Source organism: Heteronotia binoei, chromosome 11 (genome assembly GCF_032191835.1).
Source record: "Heteronotia binoei isolate CCM8104 ecotype False Entrance Well chromosome 11, APGP_CSIRO_Hbin_v1, whole genome shotgun sequence".
In the NCBI taxonomy this organism is placed as follows: Eukaryota; Metazoa; Chordata; class Lepidosauria; order Squamata; family Gekkonidae; genus Heteronotia; species Heteronotia binoei.
In genome coordinates, this window is record NC_083233.1 from 50,580,756 (window position 1) to 50,595,110 (window position 14,355).

Genomic DNA, 14,355 nt, shown 5'->3' on the forward strand with positions numbered 1-14,355 from the left:
ACTCGAGCCCTTGAGATCTGCCATACTGAGAATTCAGGTTTTCAAAGTAGCTTCTCATGGCCTAATCCTCAGCAAGCAGGGCTTCAGAGCTATCTTTCTTCCAGCTCAGAGATTAGCTTTATTTCCTTCCAGAGGACTGGGTGACCTTATGGCCAATCCCTTTTTCTTGCCATCTATTAACTCTTAATTCCACAGGGACTAGGGTCTTAAATCTGCAGTCATCCCAGCCATCCTATGGAAAGGGACTAACATAAATTAAACATCTGGGGATCTCTAGAGGTCCAAGTTTGGTTTAGCAATGTTGGTGCGCACTACCAACTAAACAAGTTTGCCTTGGCTATGGCTACTTTAGACAGAAATCTTCCACAAAAAGTAGCCTTTGTACCTCTAGGTTCCTATTGATCACATTCTTTCCCAACAACAGAGCTTCACTGTACATTTATCCAGATCAGAGTGTACACTTCCCTGGCTTATGACAGTTAACATCTCCTGTCAGTCTTAATTCTGCTAGAGCAGCCACTACATACAAAACCCTCTCCACCAAAGTATCCACTGCATGTGGTGAGTTGTGTTTAGACCTTAACTTTGGTGAGGCACTACAACTAAACAAGTTTGCCTTGGGTGTGGCAACTTTACACAGAAATCTTCTCCAAAAAGTAGTTTTTAATTCCTCTCCTTTCAATAATAGAGCTTTTCAATATCCCAATACAAGGATATCTTTTCCTCCACTGAGGGAAACAGAATATTGGGCTTACCATGAAAGCTTCTTCTCATCAAGTGGATTGGAATCTTTCCCCCACCCTAGCTGGCAGAGGAGGAACTGAAAAGGAGCTTCCAAAGTCAAAAGGGACATTTATCAGGGTTTTCCTCATCTATTTTTCAGTCTTATAGTATCCCGACTTACAGGTCTTCAGAGAGAGTAGTTTCTTAAGTGATTGTGTCACTAGAGGTGGATCTATCTCTACTGGAAGCCTGGCAATACATGAACTGGGGAGGTGGAGCACCTCCTTAAGGTAGTGGAAAGCTTTGCAAGAAATTTGCACATGCCCTGCCCATACAAGGATACCTTCCAATGCATTGATGAGTAGAAACCCTTATGGTAAAGTTCAGTGTTTCATCCCCCACATACACTTCCAACTCATCACCTTTGCTCAATTCAGGCAAGGTCCAGAAATCCCATTTGCTTGAATAGCTCTCCATCCACTTTAAACTTCATTCAGAACACCTTTCTTCACAGATGGCCAACTCTTTGAGAGGCTGGCCTGCAGGTTCAGTCAGTGGGCTGGATCCTACCAGGTTTCTACTCAGTCTGGCCCCATCCTAGTACTCATGCCAGCTCCTGTCATGTGGTTTTTGTCCATGGGTCTCAGGACCTCCAGCATAGCCCTTTTGATTATCAAAAGGGGCTGTCTCTTCCTCTTTTGCCGATGGAAAATTTGGCAGGCTGTAACTCTAACTAGACTTAGCCAAGAAATACCAAACATATTCCTCAAAAGCAACTGACCTCTTTCTGATGAAAACATCAGCTTTGTTTCTAAAGTCCACATGGGGCACAAGTAGAGAAATCTATATTCTGAAGTGGCAGGTACAATTTCACTGTCCTACAACATGAATCCTCCTCTTTTCCATTAGTCACCAAGAATAATCACTCTATCAGCACAAGATCTGCAGAAGTAAAGCCCTCATTATTTGCAAATCTTTCTCAAAATCCATGGTGAGTTTAATTTCCTCTCTTAGAAGTGGGAAACCCTTGGTCATGAAGAATTCTCTCTTTTCCATCAAAAGCTATATTCCAATACTCATAGCTCACCTGTGTTCACTGCCCGTTACATCAGCCCACAAATTCCCACAGACTTCTACACAGTTTCTCATCCAGTATTTAAAACTACAAAGGCTAGAAGGCTGCTGTCCTAAGATGAACATAGCCTAGTCTAGACGCTACTGTGGACTCCTGAAGATGCTTGCATACATCTTAAATACAAAATCAGCTTTGTATTCATAGGATAAAGTTTATTATTGCTTTTAATTTAGTCATAGAACATTTTGTTGTGCTATCACAACAGCCCAGAATTTCCTGAAACTTGTGATCCAAGTTTCTTGTAAGACAGAGTCTCCGTTTTATGAAGATGAGTGGGTGGGAGCAAAATCTGACATGAACACTCTGGACCTGGTGATCTCCCTCCACTGTCCCACCACAGCGAAAGGGCCAGTGTCGCTTAAAAACACAGATTAACACAAAACTTGAGTCCTAAAAGACTTGGCTCTCTAAAGATAAAAGGCTTCATGAGTTCTGAGCACTCTGAACAGCAAACTCTGGACCCCATACTCCACAGCAAGACCCAGGGCTAGATTACGAAAGGACTGCAAGAATCCACTTTGAAAGAGAACCAAAAGCAGGCACAGATGTTTGACTGGGTTTCCCGAGCTCTGATGCTGTCTCACAATCTAGTGAATCTAGCGAGGTAAACAATGTAGTGAATGAGCCACCTTCCTAAGGAGGATTACCAGAAATAGTTCCTGCTCTTTTGAAAACAGGTGTACAAAGACAGAGCCAAATCCAGTGGGGAACAGGCAGCAGTGTTCCAAGAGTGTGGTTTCAGCCTGAAGGGGAAGGGTAAATATGATTGACAAGGCCTGAAATGGAGGACAGAGGTAGTCACTATTGCCATACGCTGTAACTTCGAAACGAGTGGTCCCAAATAAGAGAAATATCTCACTCCCAAGCCAAGTACAAGTAACATCAAGATACCCAAATGCAGCACACCAGGCTCTCGCTTACATAGCTGCCATTTCCACACGCATTATGCCACAAAGGAAACCTCCAACTGGGAAGCACTTGGGGGCACTGTTGGTATTCAAGCTGGGAGATGACCTCACCTGTTCTCCCCACAGTGTACAGGGTCATTCCCATTGATGTCTGCAGCTCCTGATGATCTCCTGCTGCCACCACCACAGAAAAGCAAATGGATGGGATCTGGTTCTCTGTGGTCTGTGTAACGCTTTAGAATGTGTCTTCGGCAGCATTTGCAGATGTAGTGTGAACAAGAGCCAAGGAGTGGGGCAATGTGCTAGGGAGAGGGCTTCTGTTTGAGCTGCCCCGGCAGAGGCATTTCCTGATACCAAGAGCTTTAACCAGAAGGCTAAAACTCCTGCAAGGTTTCCTACTAAGTGTCCGGGGCTTTAGTCAGGCTCCGTTGGATCAGGGAAGTAGAGTTATCTGGAAGCAGCATTTCTGGGTTCCTGACAGTTCTACCACCTCAAACACGTTGCTTTCTTGGACAAAAATACCCACACTTCTTCACACCTTGTAGTCTATTGAAGTTCTAAGGCACCGCAGTAATAAGGTGACCCTCCCAAAGAAGTAGGCCTCAAGGGTAGTGTTTCCAATCAATTCCAATCAGTTACTGAAGCCACTGGCAGGCAAACTTCCTTCTGCTACAAAAATGTGCCACAAGTCCACAGGAGAGAGCTGGAGGAAGTTGAGAGGAAGAGGCCAAAAAACTGGGCCTGCCTGATTAATGCCCTGGTGAAGTGTGGGAGGAGCAGTTCTTGCCTCAAAAGCTGCCATCGATGGAAAGGATGCAGAAAGCCACAAGGACTAAGTGAGGTTGCTAGGTAGCTTGTCCCGGATAAGCCCATACTGCGTGCTGATATTGTGGTCCAGTTCCTCCAGTTCTGAGGGAAGAGGGATTCCCAGTTCTCCCAGATAAAGAGAGAGAGCTTCAAAAGAATCCTCCAGTTTTGAAAATGGGGGCCTGGAGAGAATAATAGAGAAAGAGAAGTTAAGAGAAGTCTAACTATGAACAGCAAGTATCTCAGCTACCTTTGGCAAGGTGGAAAGGGAAGCTCTTCCAGATCAAACTGGAAGCTTAGTTTACTGTGGAAACAACAACCAGAAACAGAATAAAGCAGTGCTGGGGTGCTGGCAGACAAGCAAGGCATATGGACCCTTATTTACTGCCAAACCCAGCAAAACAAAATTATCGGACCACCCCCCACCCGCCAAAAAAAAAATACTAAACTCTGCCAGGCTTTATGCCATTAAAGGTCTAATTATGACAATGAACTCTGCAAGGACTGCTTGTTAGTTGAACTAACTGCTCATTAACTAGTAGAGTTTTTAAGAAAAATGCAGTCTGCAAAATGAATGGCAGGTAACGACTCTGCTCAGAAATCAATCAATATTGTGGAAATAATTTGACTGATTATACTGCTTTTATTTTATTTTTATTTTATTAGATTTATATTCCACCCTCCCCGCAGCAGGCTCAGGGTGACTAACAACTGATTAAAAACACAACATGAGACCATAAGACTTAAACACAATCAACAAATACTATAAAATAAAATAATCAATTGAAATTATATAATCGGTAAGCAATCGCACCGCCAGTACTATCCAAGATCTTGTCAGGTATGGTGCTCATGATGTTAATTCAGTGGTGTTGGTCAAAATTATCAGTTCTGTGGCAACTAGGCTTCCCAAATCCCCCGCCTAGCTGGGGGACCCCCGATTTGGAGCCTTCTCCCCCCGCTCGCCAAAAATCTGGAAAGCGGGGGGAATGGCGGCCCTACCCACCCAGCCCCGATCGCAGCAGCCTTTCTTTAGTTTTCCCAGGCTGCTTCCCGCCCCCAATCAGCTGGCTGGCGGGGGGGCAGGGGGAGAGAGGGAGCCCCGCCCGCAAAGGACCATGTGCCTTTGCACCTCCAGAGGCTTGACTTGAAAGGCTTCAATTTAGGATGGTGTGTCTGTGTTTCTGTGAAGAAGCTGGCAGCAACTGGTGAGTAGAGAGGCCGATCCGCTGTTTCAGACTCGCCAGAAAGGGGGGGGGGAGAGGGAAACGTCTTCATTATTCCCTATGTGATCGATTCTCATAGGGTATAATGGGGAATTGTTCTGGAGGTTTTGGGGGTTCTGGGGGAGCTGTTTTTTGAGGTAGATGCACCAAATTTTCAATATAGTATCTAGTGCCTCTCCCCAAAGTACCCCCCCCCAAGTTTCAAAACGATTGGACCAGGGGGTCCAATTCTATGAGCCCCAAAAGAAGGTGCCCCTATCCTTCATTATTTCCTATGTAAGGAAGACATTTAAAAAGGTGTGCTGTCCCTTTAAATGTGATGGCCAGAACTCTCTTGGAGTTCAATTATGCTTGTCACACCCTTGTTCCTGGCTCCGCCCCAGTGTCTCCTGGCTCCACCCCCAAAGCCCCCAGATATTTCTTTAATTGGACTTGGCAACTAGTGGCAACTTGACAGCTATCTCCCATTACTCACTGAATGCAAGGTGGAATAATTCTGTCTTGCAAGCCCTGCAGAACTGCAAGAGGTCTCACAGGGCTCTGATGTTATCCAGGAGCACGTTCTTCCATGTGGGAGCTGCCATGGGGAAAGCCCTGGCCCTGGTGGTTGTGTTTTAAGTTCTCCTATGACACTGAAATGTTTTATAAACACTGTCAAATGTTGACAACTATCTTCCCTTTTTTAAAAGATAGGGAAGAAAGGTGAGGAAGGAGGAATGAGCTGACCAGTGGTTGACCTGGACCATGGAAGAATGATCAAAGCCATAAAATCATAGAATAATACAATTGGAAGGGACCTCCAGGGCCATCTAGTCCAACCCCCTGCACATGCAGGAAATTCACAAATGCCTCTCTCTAAATTCATTGCTATCAGATGGCCATCTAGCCTCTGTTTAAAAATCTCCAAAGAAGGAGAGCCCACCACCTCCTGAGGAAGCCTGTTCCACTGAGGAACGCTCTACTGTCAGGAAGTTCTTCCTAATGTTGAGCCGGTAACTCTTTTGATTTAATTTCAACCTGTTGGTTCTGATCCTACTATCTAGGACCACAGAAAACAATTCTGTACCATCTTCTATATGACAGCCTTTCAAGTACTTGAAGATGGTGATCCTATCACCTCTCAGCTGCCTCCTCTCCAGGCTAAACATACCCAGCTCCTTCAACCTTTCTTCATTGATCCCCAGACCCCTCACCATCTTCGGCACCCTCCTCTGGACCTGTTCCAGCTTGTCTATATTCTTCTTAAAATGTGGTGCCCAAGACTGAACACAAAACTCCAGGTGAGGTCTTACCGGAGCCGAGTTCAGCGATACCATCACTTCACGTGATCTGGACACTATACTTCTGTTAATACAGTTCAAAATTGCGTTTGTCTTTTTAGCCACCAAATCATACTGTTGACTCATGCTCAGGGCATGGTCCACTAAGACCCCTAGATCCTTTTCACACATACTACGGCCAGGACAAGTCTCCCCCATCCTATAACCATGCATTGGATTTTTCCTACCTAAATGCCTTGGGAGCTATTAGAACCCCTCATTTAAGATCTTATTTTGCAGTGCTTTGCCTTCCACTGAAAGCTGCCATTGCCAGAATGAATTATGCTGGAGTCCCAATGCTGAACACTGCAGCCAAGCCCAAAGCCTGAAGAGTTCACTCATGAAACTAGCAATGCAACTGTGAGACAGAAATGCCTTCACCAACTCGCATGGAACCTTTGGAGTATTATACAGTTCTTTTTAAAAGAACAGTGCATAATAATTAAAGAGCATCCAGACACCCCCCCTTATCAAAGGTATTGGCATCCCCCCATCACAGGTGGATCAAAGACTTACCTACTCTCTGGCTCGAGCCTGCAGCAGATGGCTGCCAGAGGGAAGAAAGCAGGAGGGCAGTCTGCAGGAACAAACTTCTCCCAAAAGAGCTTCACATTGAGTCCAAAATCCAGTGTGCGAGGGAGGCAATCTGGATCAGCATACACCTGTCCTATGATCTAGAGAGAGAAAGTAGAAAAAGCTAATGGGTGTTTATAAAGATCGGAAAGAACTGGGATGTCATAATACCGCAATCTGTGACGAGGGGAGGAATTAGACCAACTCAGCAAAAGATTATCTCAGGGTGGGTAAAGTAAGCAAAACCTGATCAGCTCAGCACAGCAAGGCCAAGCATTGCTTGGATCCTTAGTCTTACCTGCCTGTGGCTCAGGCAGAGCTGCTCTTAATGTGTCTCTACCAGGCCAGTGAAATTACTTCCAAGGGATCCTCCCTTTTCCTACATCTATTTTTATCCTTGAGCCCACTTTACTTCAATAAAGTATTTAAACCAGTTAATAAGGACATTTAAAATCGACACAATCTACTACAAGCCTTAATACAAATAAAAAGCCCCAAATACTAGAGTAATAGTCTGCTAGCCATCTTCAAAAGTCCTCCTGCCTTAGAATTTCCTTATAAAACTAAAATCAGCAGGGCGGATGCTTGTCTGGCATGCTCAGAAAGCCTACTCTGCAATTTGGAGGCTATTGCTGAGAAAAATATAAAGACTATGTGGTGGCAGTTTTAACCAACCTACAGAAGGAAAGAGAAATGAGATGCTGATGAAGTCTGCACGAGCACATGCTGCAAGAAACAGTCCTTGATGTGTGTCCCAGTCTGTGAAGGGTTTTCAAAGGCAAAATCTAGTACCCTTCATGTAGCAGCCAGTGCAACAATGTGAAGAGTGATCTAGTAAAGGATAGGTGAGAAGCATAACAAGTAGCCTGGCGTCTTTTGGGAGGGGGTGGGTGGGGACAGAGAGTCAGAAATCTTTGCCGGAGTGTAGAGAAGTAAGCAAGACCTCAAGAGATTGTCCCCCAGCCTTATGTTCTTAAACTTTCAGGCTAGGAGACAATCTCTTGAGGTCTTGCTTAGTTCTCTAAATTGAAACTTCTGTTTCTTCCTTGGTAGCAGCACAGTTCACAAGGGTCACAGGAATTATAAACCAGAATAATTCTTATCTATGCCTTCAGAGGCATCTGGCTCTCTCCTAGGCCAGGGCTCATTTGTCCTTGTTAAGGGGCAAAATTAAACTAGACTAATAGATGTTGGTTGAAAAGGCTAATGTCTTGGAGCTATCTTCTCTTCATGGAGTTTGGGGGTCCTGTTAGTTCCAATACAGCTAGAACTTACCTCGCAGAGTACAATGCCAAAAGAAAATATATCCACTGTCTCATCATAGCTCTGCCCTGTATAAACATATAAGAGATTAATTAGAATGGAGACACTTCTAGCAACAACACAGAAGAACCAAACCACATGGATGTGGGAGCAGCTGAGCATAGGATCAGCATTCTCCTAGGCTATATCAGAAAGATAAGGAGAGAGACCAATATCTGGGGAGGGGAACACGCAAGATGTTTGGGGCCCTTTCATGGCACATAATTTAAAAAAATATTATTACTGGCATCCTACCTTTCCTCCGTGTCACTCAGGAATATCATAGACGTTTCTCCCCTCCCAATTTTTACTCAGGAATATCATAGACGTTTCTCCCCTCCCAATTTTTACTCTCACAGCTCTCTCAACTAGATGAGGTGGAGAGGTATTCACTTGCCCAAGGCTACCCAGTGGGCTTTACAGCCAAATAGGGGACCTTTGTACAGGCAGATACATTGAGGACAGGGTCACAGTGATTAGCAACAACAGTCAAATGAAAACTCCATGAACACAGACAATATATAGCTGAAGGCCAGAAACTGAGGCTATAGAACAAGGCCCTGGCTTTGAGTTTCCAGATCTCTCTGGTGAATTGCTATTGGAGACAGAGCTGTGGACTAGTTCAGGGATGAAGAAAAGGTAGGCTATGATCCAGTGGTGAATCACATGCCAAGATCTAGTGTCTACTGGCTGCTGAGATCCTTGGAGCACCTTAATACTGCCACCCCCCAAAGTTCTTCAGAATACTTATGCCACTTCATTTATCTTGGTACATTTTTATTCCCCTTCAAGGAATTCAGGGTAGTGTATGTGGTTCTCCTTCCCCGTTTTTGTCTTACACCACCCCTGGGTGATAGAGATTAAGCCCAAAGTCACCCAGCAAGTTTCATGGCAGAAAGGAGATCTGGACCTCAGTCTCCCATTGTACTAAACTGTTGCTTTACACATCTGAAGCCTTCTACTGTGTCAAGCTATTAGTCTATCTGGCCAAGTGTTTTCTCCTCTGACCACAGCTGGTCTCCAGGGTCTGCCACAGAAAAAAGTCTTTCTGAAACTGCTATCAGAGGTGATTCAGCTGCGCTAAAAACAGGACTTTCTGTATGCAACACAAGATGAGTAATGCCTTCACTGCTACTGAAGCTGGTGGGAGTTGAAACAAACCAGCAAACTGCTATCTAAAACAGGGGTGTACTAGAGATCTGAAGTTCCAGGCAGCCATGTAGAAATACCCAGTAATGGTATCCACTACAGGTCAGACCTCTTACCATTCAGCATCTCTGGTGCCATCCAGTAGGGGTTCCCAACGACAGTGTAGCGCTTCTTCCGGTCACTCTTGCGCAAAGATCGCTTCTTGGCTGATGGCTTTTCCAGGATTGGCTTCTTCTTCTCTTCCACAATCAGTCTGGACAGGCCAAAGTCAGCAACCACAACTGTTTTGTCCTGGAGCCAGAAAAGAGTATCAGAAGCTATTCCAACTCTCCTGAGACATAATCTGAATGCCCTCCCAATTCTCCCAGAAGTGTCAAAAGCATGTGATTTTTAAATATATATATATATATATTTTCACTCTCCTCTTCTTCAAAAATGTTTAGAGTAGCAAACATGACTCCCTCTTCTCCCATTTTATCACAACTCTGAAGAAAGTTAGGCTGAGAGAAAGCAACTGGTCCAAGGTCACTCCAGTAGATTCAGGATCTGAACTTGTCTCCCTAGCCCTAGTCTCACTGTAACCACTACACCATGCTAACTTTAGCTAATTGTGAAGTGCCTTCAAGATGAGAGTACAATCCATGAATCCCCTAGACTGATAGAGAGGAGAGACTTAGTAGGCTTTTTTGTGGGGGAAAGGAGACAAATAACTTCAAGGGCTTCAGGGTCACTGAAAACCCAAGATGTGAGCAGATCAGCCAAAACTAATTAGGAGAACCCAAATAAAGCACCTACATTCATAACCTTTGCAGCCCAATCCTTATGCATATTTACATGGAGATCAATCTCATCATGTTCAACTGGTTTACACTCAGGTTAGTGTTCCACTGATTGCAGATTAAAGAGAGAACACTTCCTGACATTCAAGAAGCAGTTTTAGGTACGAAGTCAACAAATAATTGGAAAAAGGATGCAAAAAGCAACAGCAGACCCACCAGTTTGATCAGGCAGTTATGAGAATTCAGATCTCGGTGAATGATGCGCATCGAATGCAGATAAGCCTGTAGAGAGAGAGGCAGGAATAAGATGCATTTAAAACATACCATTTTCCCAAAGGAGAGCTTTACAAGTTCCCTATGGGCCAAGTTCCTCCATCTTCAGAGCCTTTACAGCTCTTCCCGTTATTCTCATAGGTGAATGTGGAGGCTGAGAATGAAGTCCTGGAGACCAATGAAAAGCTCCCTGTGTGCAAAAGACCAGTAATGGCTCCTTGGAGGGAACTGACCAGACAGACCCAGATGAATACTTTGTCTTGCCGAATGGGAAGACAGCTGCATCCACCATGCGGGAATCCCAGAAGGCAGCATCCACTCATCCCCAGCACAGTAACCGTCTAGCACAAACCTTACCATTTCATGGCAATTGTGGCTTGTGGAAATAATCTGGTGCTGCACATAACTAAAGAGGCAGCCTAAGCACCAAGCGTTAATGCCAGAAATTGTCCCCTAGCTCAGGTCAGACCTTCCTGAGCCAGTGGGGTGGCTATTGGAACATCACAAAATGCAGTTATCACCCTAAGTTTTAGGGAGGAGAAAAAGCTCAAGTCTCATATGCTGCCTTGCCATCTCCCAGGTCTCCAAGGTGGAGTAGCCTGCAAATCCAACCAGGTTTACAGTGGACAATGTGGGAGAGGCAACTCACCATTCCCGAGGCAATTCCTTTGGCAAAACTGACCTTCTGCTCCCAGGGCATTGGATCCTACAAAATAAAAGATAGCCTCCAATAGCTTGCTTTTTTCAGACATAAGTAAAATTGTGACTACCTAAAGAAGCTCTGGCCAGTATTTGGATGGGAGACCTCCAAGGAATACCAGGGTCACGATACAGAGGCAGGCAGTGGGCAACCCACCTCTGAATGTCTCTTGCCTTGAAAACCTTATGGGGTCAACCTAAGTCAGCTGTGACTTGATAGCAAAAACAACAAAAAGAAGCACAACAGCTTACCAGTTATTGGTGGAGAGCTACTAAAAGTTCAGTTTACAGATGTGCCATCCTAACATCTCTCCCATCAAACTCACTACAAGAAATGTGTCAGATGTCATGCCAGTTAGGTAGCATGTTTACAGGAAAGCTGCGAGCAACTCCTATGCCATGACAGACATCTGTCCTGCTTCCCTAATGCCATTTTACTGCATTGTTAAAAAAAGCCACTGCCTTTCCCCCGAAAGCCACTCAGCCACCCCAAGACTGCCTCATTCCACTTCAGCTGCCTGTTCAGTTCTCTGCAAGCTTAACTCACCACATTCCGGAGAAAGTCCTTCAGGGTCCCTCCTTCAATGTACTCAGTCAGAAGATTAAGTTTCTTGTCCTTATATAACACACCAATGAATTTCAGCACATTGGGGTGGTCTAAGCTGCGCATCACCTTCACCTGAGAAGACACACAACAACACTAGATCACAAAAGGAGAGGATGGTATGCATTCTGGCCTCCAAAAGTAGATACACAGGACTATTTCATGACTCTTTCCTCCTTCAGATGTGAGAGGAAATACCAAGTGCCATGGCATTCAAGTAAGGTTGCCCAAAGCCAGACAAGAACCCAAACCCAGGCTCGCTAACATAACTACGATTGTACCACCAACAGCTCAACAGGCTTGCATCCTCTTTCAGTAAACTTCAACAGGAAATCATTTCTTAGCAGAGCTTTCTTTGAGCAGGCACTCACAGGAACACAGTTCCAGCTGGCTTGGCACCAGAGGGTGTGGCCTAATATGCAAATAAGTTCCTGCTGGGCTTTTTCTACCAAAAAAGCCCTGTTTCTTAGTAGGATGCATGCATCTCATTCTGGACAAAGCGTGCCATGGAAGCACCAGAGGCAGCCTACACTTCTGCTATGGGTTGCACCTACCTCTGTCAAGAAGGTCTTTTGTGTCTCCTCATCACAGCGGATCAGCTCCTTCATCACCATCACTTGCCCTGTTGCTTTGTGAGTCACCTGAAGCATAACAAATAATAAAAGTAACATTTAAGGAGCTATAAAACTCATTTTAACGATGAACGGCACTTGGATATATCTTTACAGGGCTCCAAGGCTTCAGTCAGAACTAAGATGAGATTCTGCTCAGGACAAGGTTTTAAAAAAAACACACCTACTGCAGGCTTCAGTCTTTTGGGTCTGCTAATTCCAGGCCACTCACCCTTGACAACTGGCTGCTCTGATTATATAAGCAAGGTCTTCAGGGACTCAAAGTGCAAAGCCATTATGACAAATGGGCACAAGAAGAGCCTTCAATGGTGCACATACCAGCACACTCATTTTGCCATGTACATGCAACAGTTCATCATTGCTCAGTCCACAAAACCCAAAGAAGTATAGCTCATGGATGCAGGTACACCAGAATGCCAACCTGTTGCTTGCAAGACTCAAGGGATAAGTTTGCATTCGTGCACAGTTTGCACAAGACCTGGAAACTTACCTCTCCATCCTCAGAGCTGAAGGCCCCCCAACTAACCATGGTGTGCATGCACACTCTCATGTGGCTGTGATGCACTCATGAATACCAGGACTGTGTGGATGGGACTGACTGTACAGTTCTTTCCTTCCCATTGCAGTTCTTCCTTCCCAGCAAGAGAGATACAGGTGTACGAAAGGGGCTTAAGTGTGTGAACAAGCTGAAGAATTTTTCAAGACTATAAGCAGAAGGATATGATAACCCTCAGTAATTTGAGTTTGTATTTTAAATACACAAACACCTCACATGCTTAAGGGAAACACAACAGTTTCCCAAAAGAACTGCTACAAGAAGCCAAGGAGCCCCATCCCTGAGTCATACAAGAACAGGAACAACAAGAGGTTCTTGGACTGGGGCTGCTCCCCTCAAAATCCACCCTTGGTGTTTTGCAAAGTCATTGGAATTGCTTTCAACAGAAGCTCACTCTGGCTGCACTAACATGGAATATAACAGCACCTTTGCATATCAGAGTATCCAGAGAGAGCTTTGCAAAAGGGGAGGGGGAGGGTGGCTTCACAGTCACAGCACCTCACTTTCTGCAAGGAGCTCCTACTATTGACACAGATAGGGTTGCAAAGAATACAAAACTGGTCCCCACCCTGAGACGCTTACACTAACAAATCTGACATAAGACAGCCAAAGGGAAAAGAAGCAGGCGCAGGGATAAATGGCAAGGACATGCATCCAGCCCCACTTACATGCACATAGCTTTAGTTTCAGTCAAGGGAACAGGGTGCACAGTCAAGGTGTTCCATCACAAAAAATGCACCGCAATTGTGTGTTACAGTTTTGCTTTTTTAAAAGGAAAAGGAGCAAGCTTCCTAACTCTACTCACCCTACCCCAATAAATTGATTCAAAAGTGTGTGCCGGGGTCGGGGGGGAGGGGTGGGGAGAATGTGCCTGGAAATTCTTGAGCCCTTGCAAAGCTATGAGACTAATCACACAATGCTTTTTTGGGGGGGGGGCTTACTTTTCACTACCTGTTACCCACCGCTCCCATGTTTTCTTGCAAGGATCTAAAGTCTCAGACTCCAATCCATTGTGCTATTGGTCAAGGAGGGTGGGAGAAGATGCGTCCCTTCCTCAGCATTGCAGGGAATTCTTTCTTTTCTCCTTTTTGCCCTGCAGGCAAAATGCTTACTGAGGATAGGGACTGGGGTAGGTGTAATCCTCAGTATCATTGTTTGTGGAATTTTTTTGTGAATCTAAGAGCAAAAAAACAAAACAGAAACAACCTCTTTCTGCATTTGTGGGGTTTTCCCCTTAGCATGCAGGAAACCCCTCTGGGATCCTATCTGAATGGCTGGTACAGGCTAGTTTTCAATCCCCTTTTTCTTGAATTGATTCCCAACTGGAATAATTAGTCTCATATTCTGTGGTTCCTGGGCATGCTCAGCGTACCACACAGGGTTGTTGTTGTTGTTGTTGTTTTTTGGGGGGGGGTTCTTCTTTGGTTACTATACTAATTTGTATCTTGCCACATACCTGGGGAATTCCCAAATATACATAAACCCCAAGCTTTTCTCTGAGCTGCACAGCTTCTGCTGGCCACTTTCCTATTAGGAGGAGACATGATGGAACTTAGATAGCACTCTGAATTCTCCAAACTGCCTTGCTCACATTATGTCAGTGCATATTATTTGGCTATTGCCTGGGAAGCTTGCCTGAAGCCATCTAGGTGAGATTTGAAGCCAGACAA

At 44.9% G+C, this 14,355-nt stretch overlaps 1 protein-coding gene across 3 annotated transcripts in view; it reads right to left on the bottom strand.

Moving 5' to 3' along the window:
• Positions 1-1,989: 1,989 nt before the first annotated feature.
• Positions 1,990-14,355, bottom strand: part of LIMK2 (LIM domain kinase 2) — a 66,386-nt gene continuing 54,020 nt past the window's right edge. For all 3 annotated transcript variants that reach the window (XM_060249449.1, XM_060249448.1, XM_060249450.1), the window contains 8 exons: positions 12,052-12,138; positions 11,441-11,572; positions 10,844-10,900; positions 10,138-10,203; positions 9,259-9,433; positions 7,967-8,022; positions 6,635-6,792; positions 1,990-3,755 (listed from right to left, as the gene is read on the bottom strand). In XM_060249449.1, coding sequence (XP_060105432.1) covers positions 3,599-3,755; positions 6,635-6,792; positions 7,967-8,022; positions 9,259-9,433; positions 10,138-10,203; positions 10,844-10,900; positions 11,441-11,572; positions 12,052-12,138 — 888 coding nt within the window. In that variant the 3' untranslated portion in view covers positions 1,990-3,598. The remainder of the gene's footprint in view (positions 3,756-6,634; positions 6,793-7,966; positions 8,023-9,258; positions 9,434-10,137; positions 10,204-10,843; positions 10,901-11,440; positions 11,573-12,051; positions 12,139-14,355) is intronic.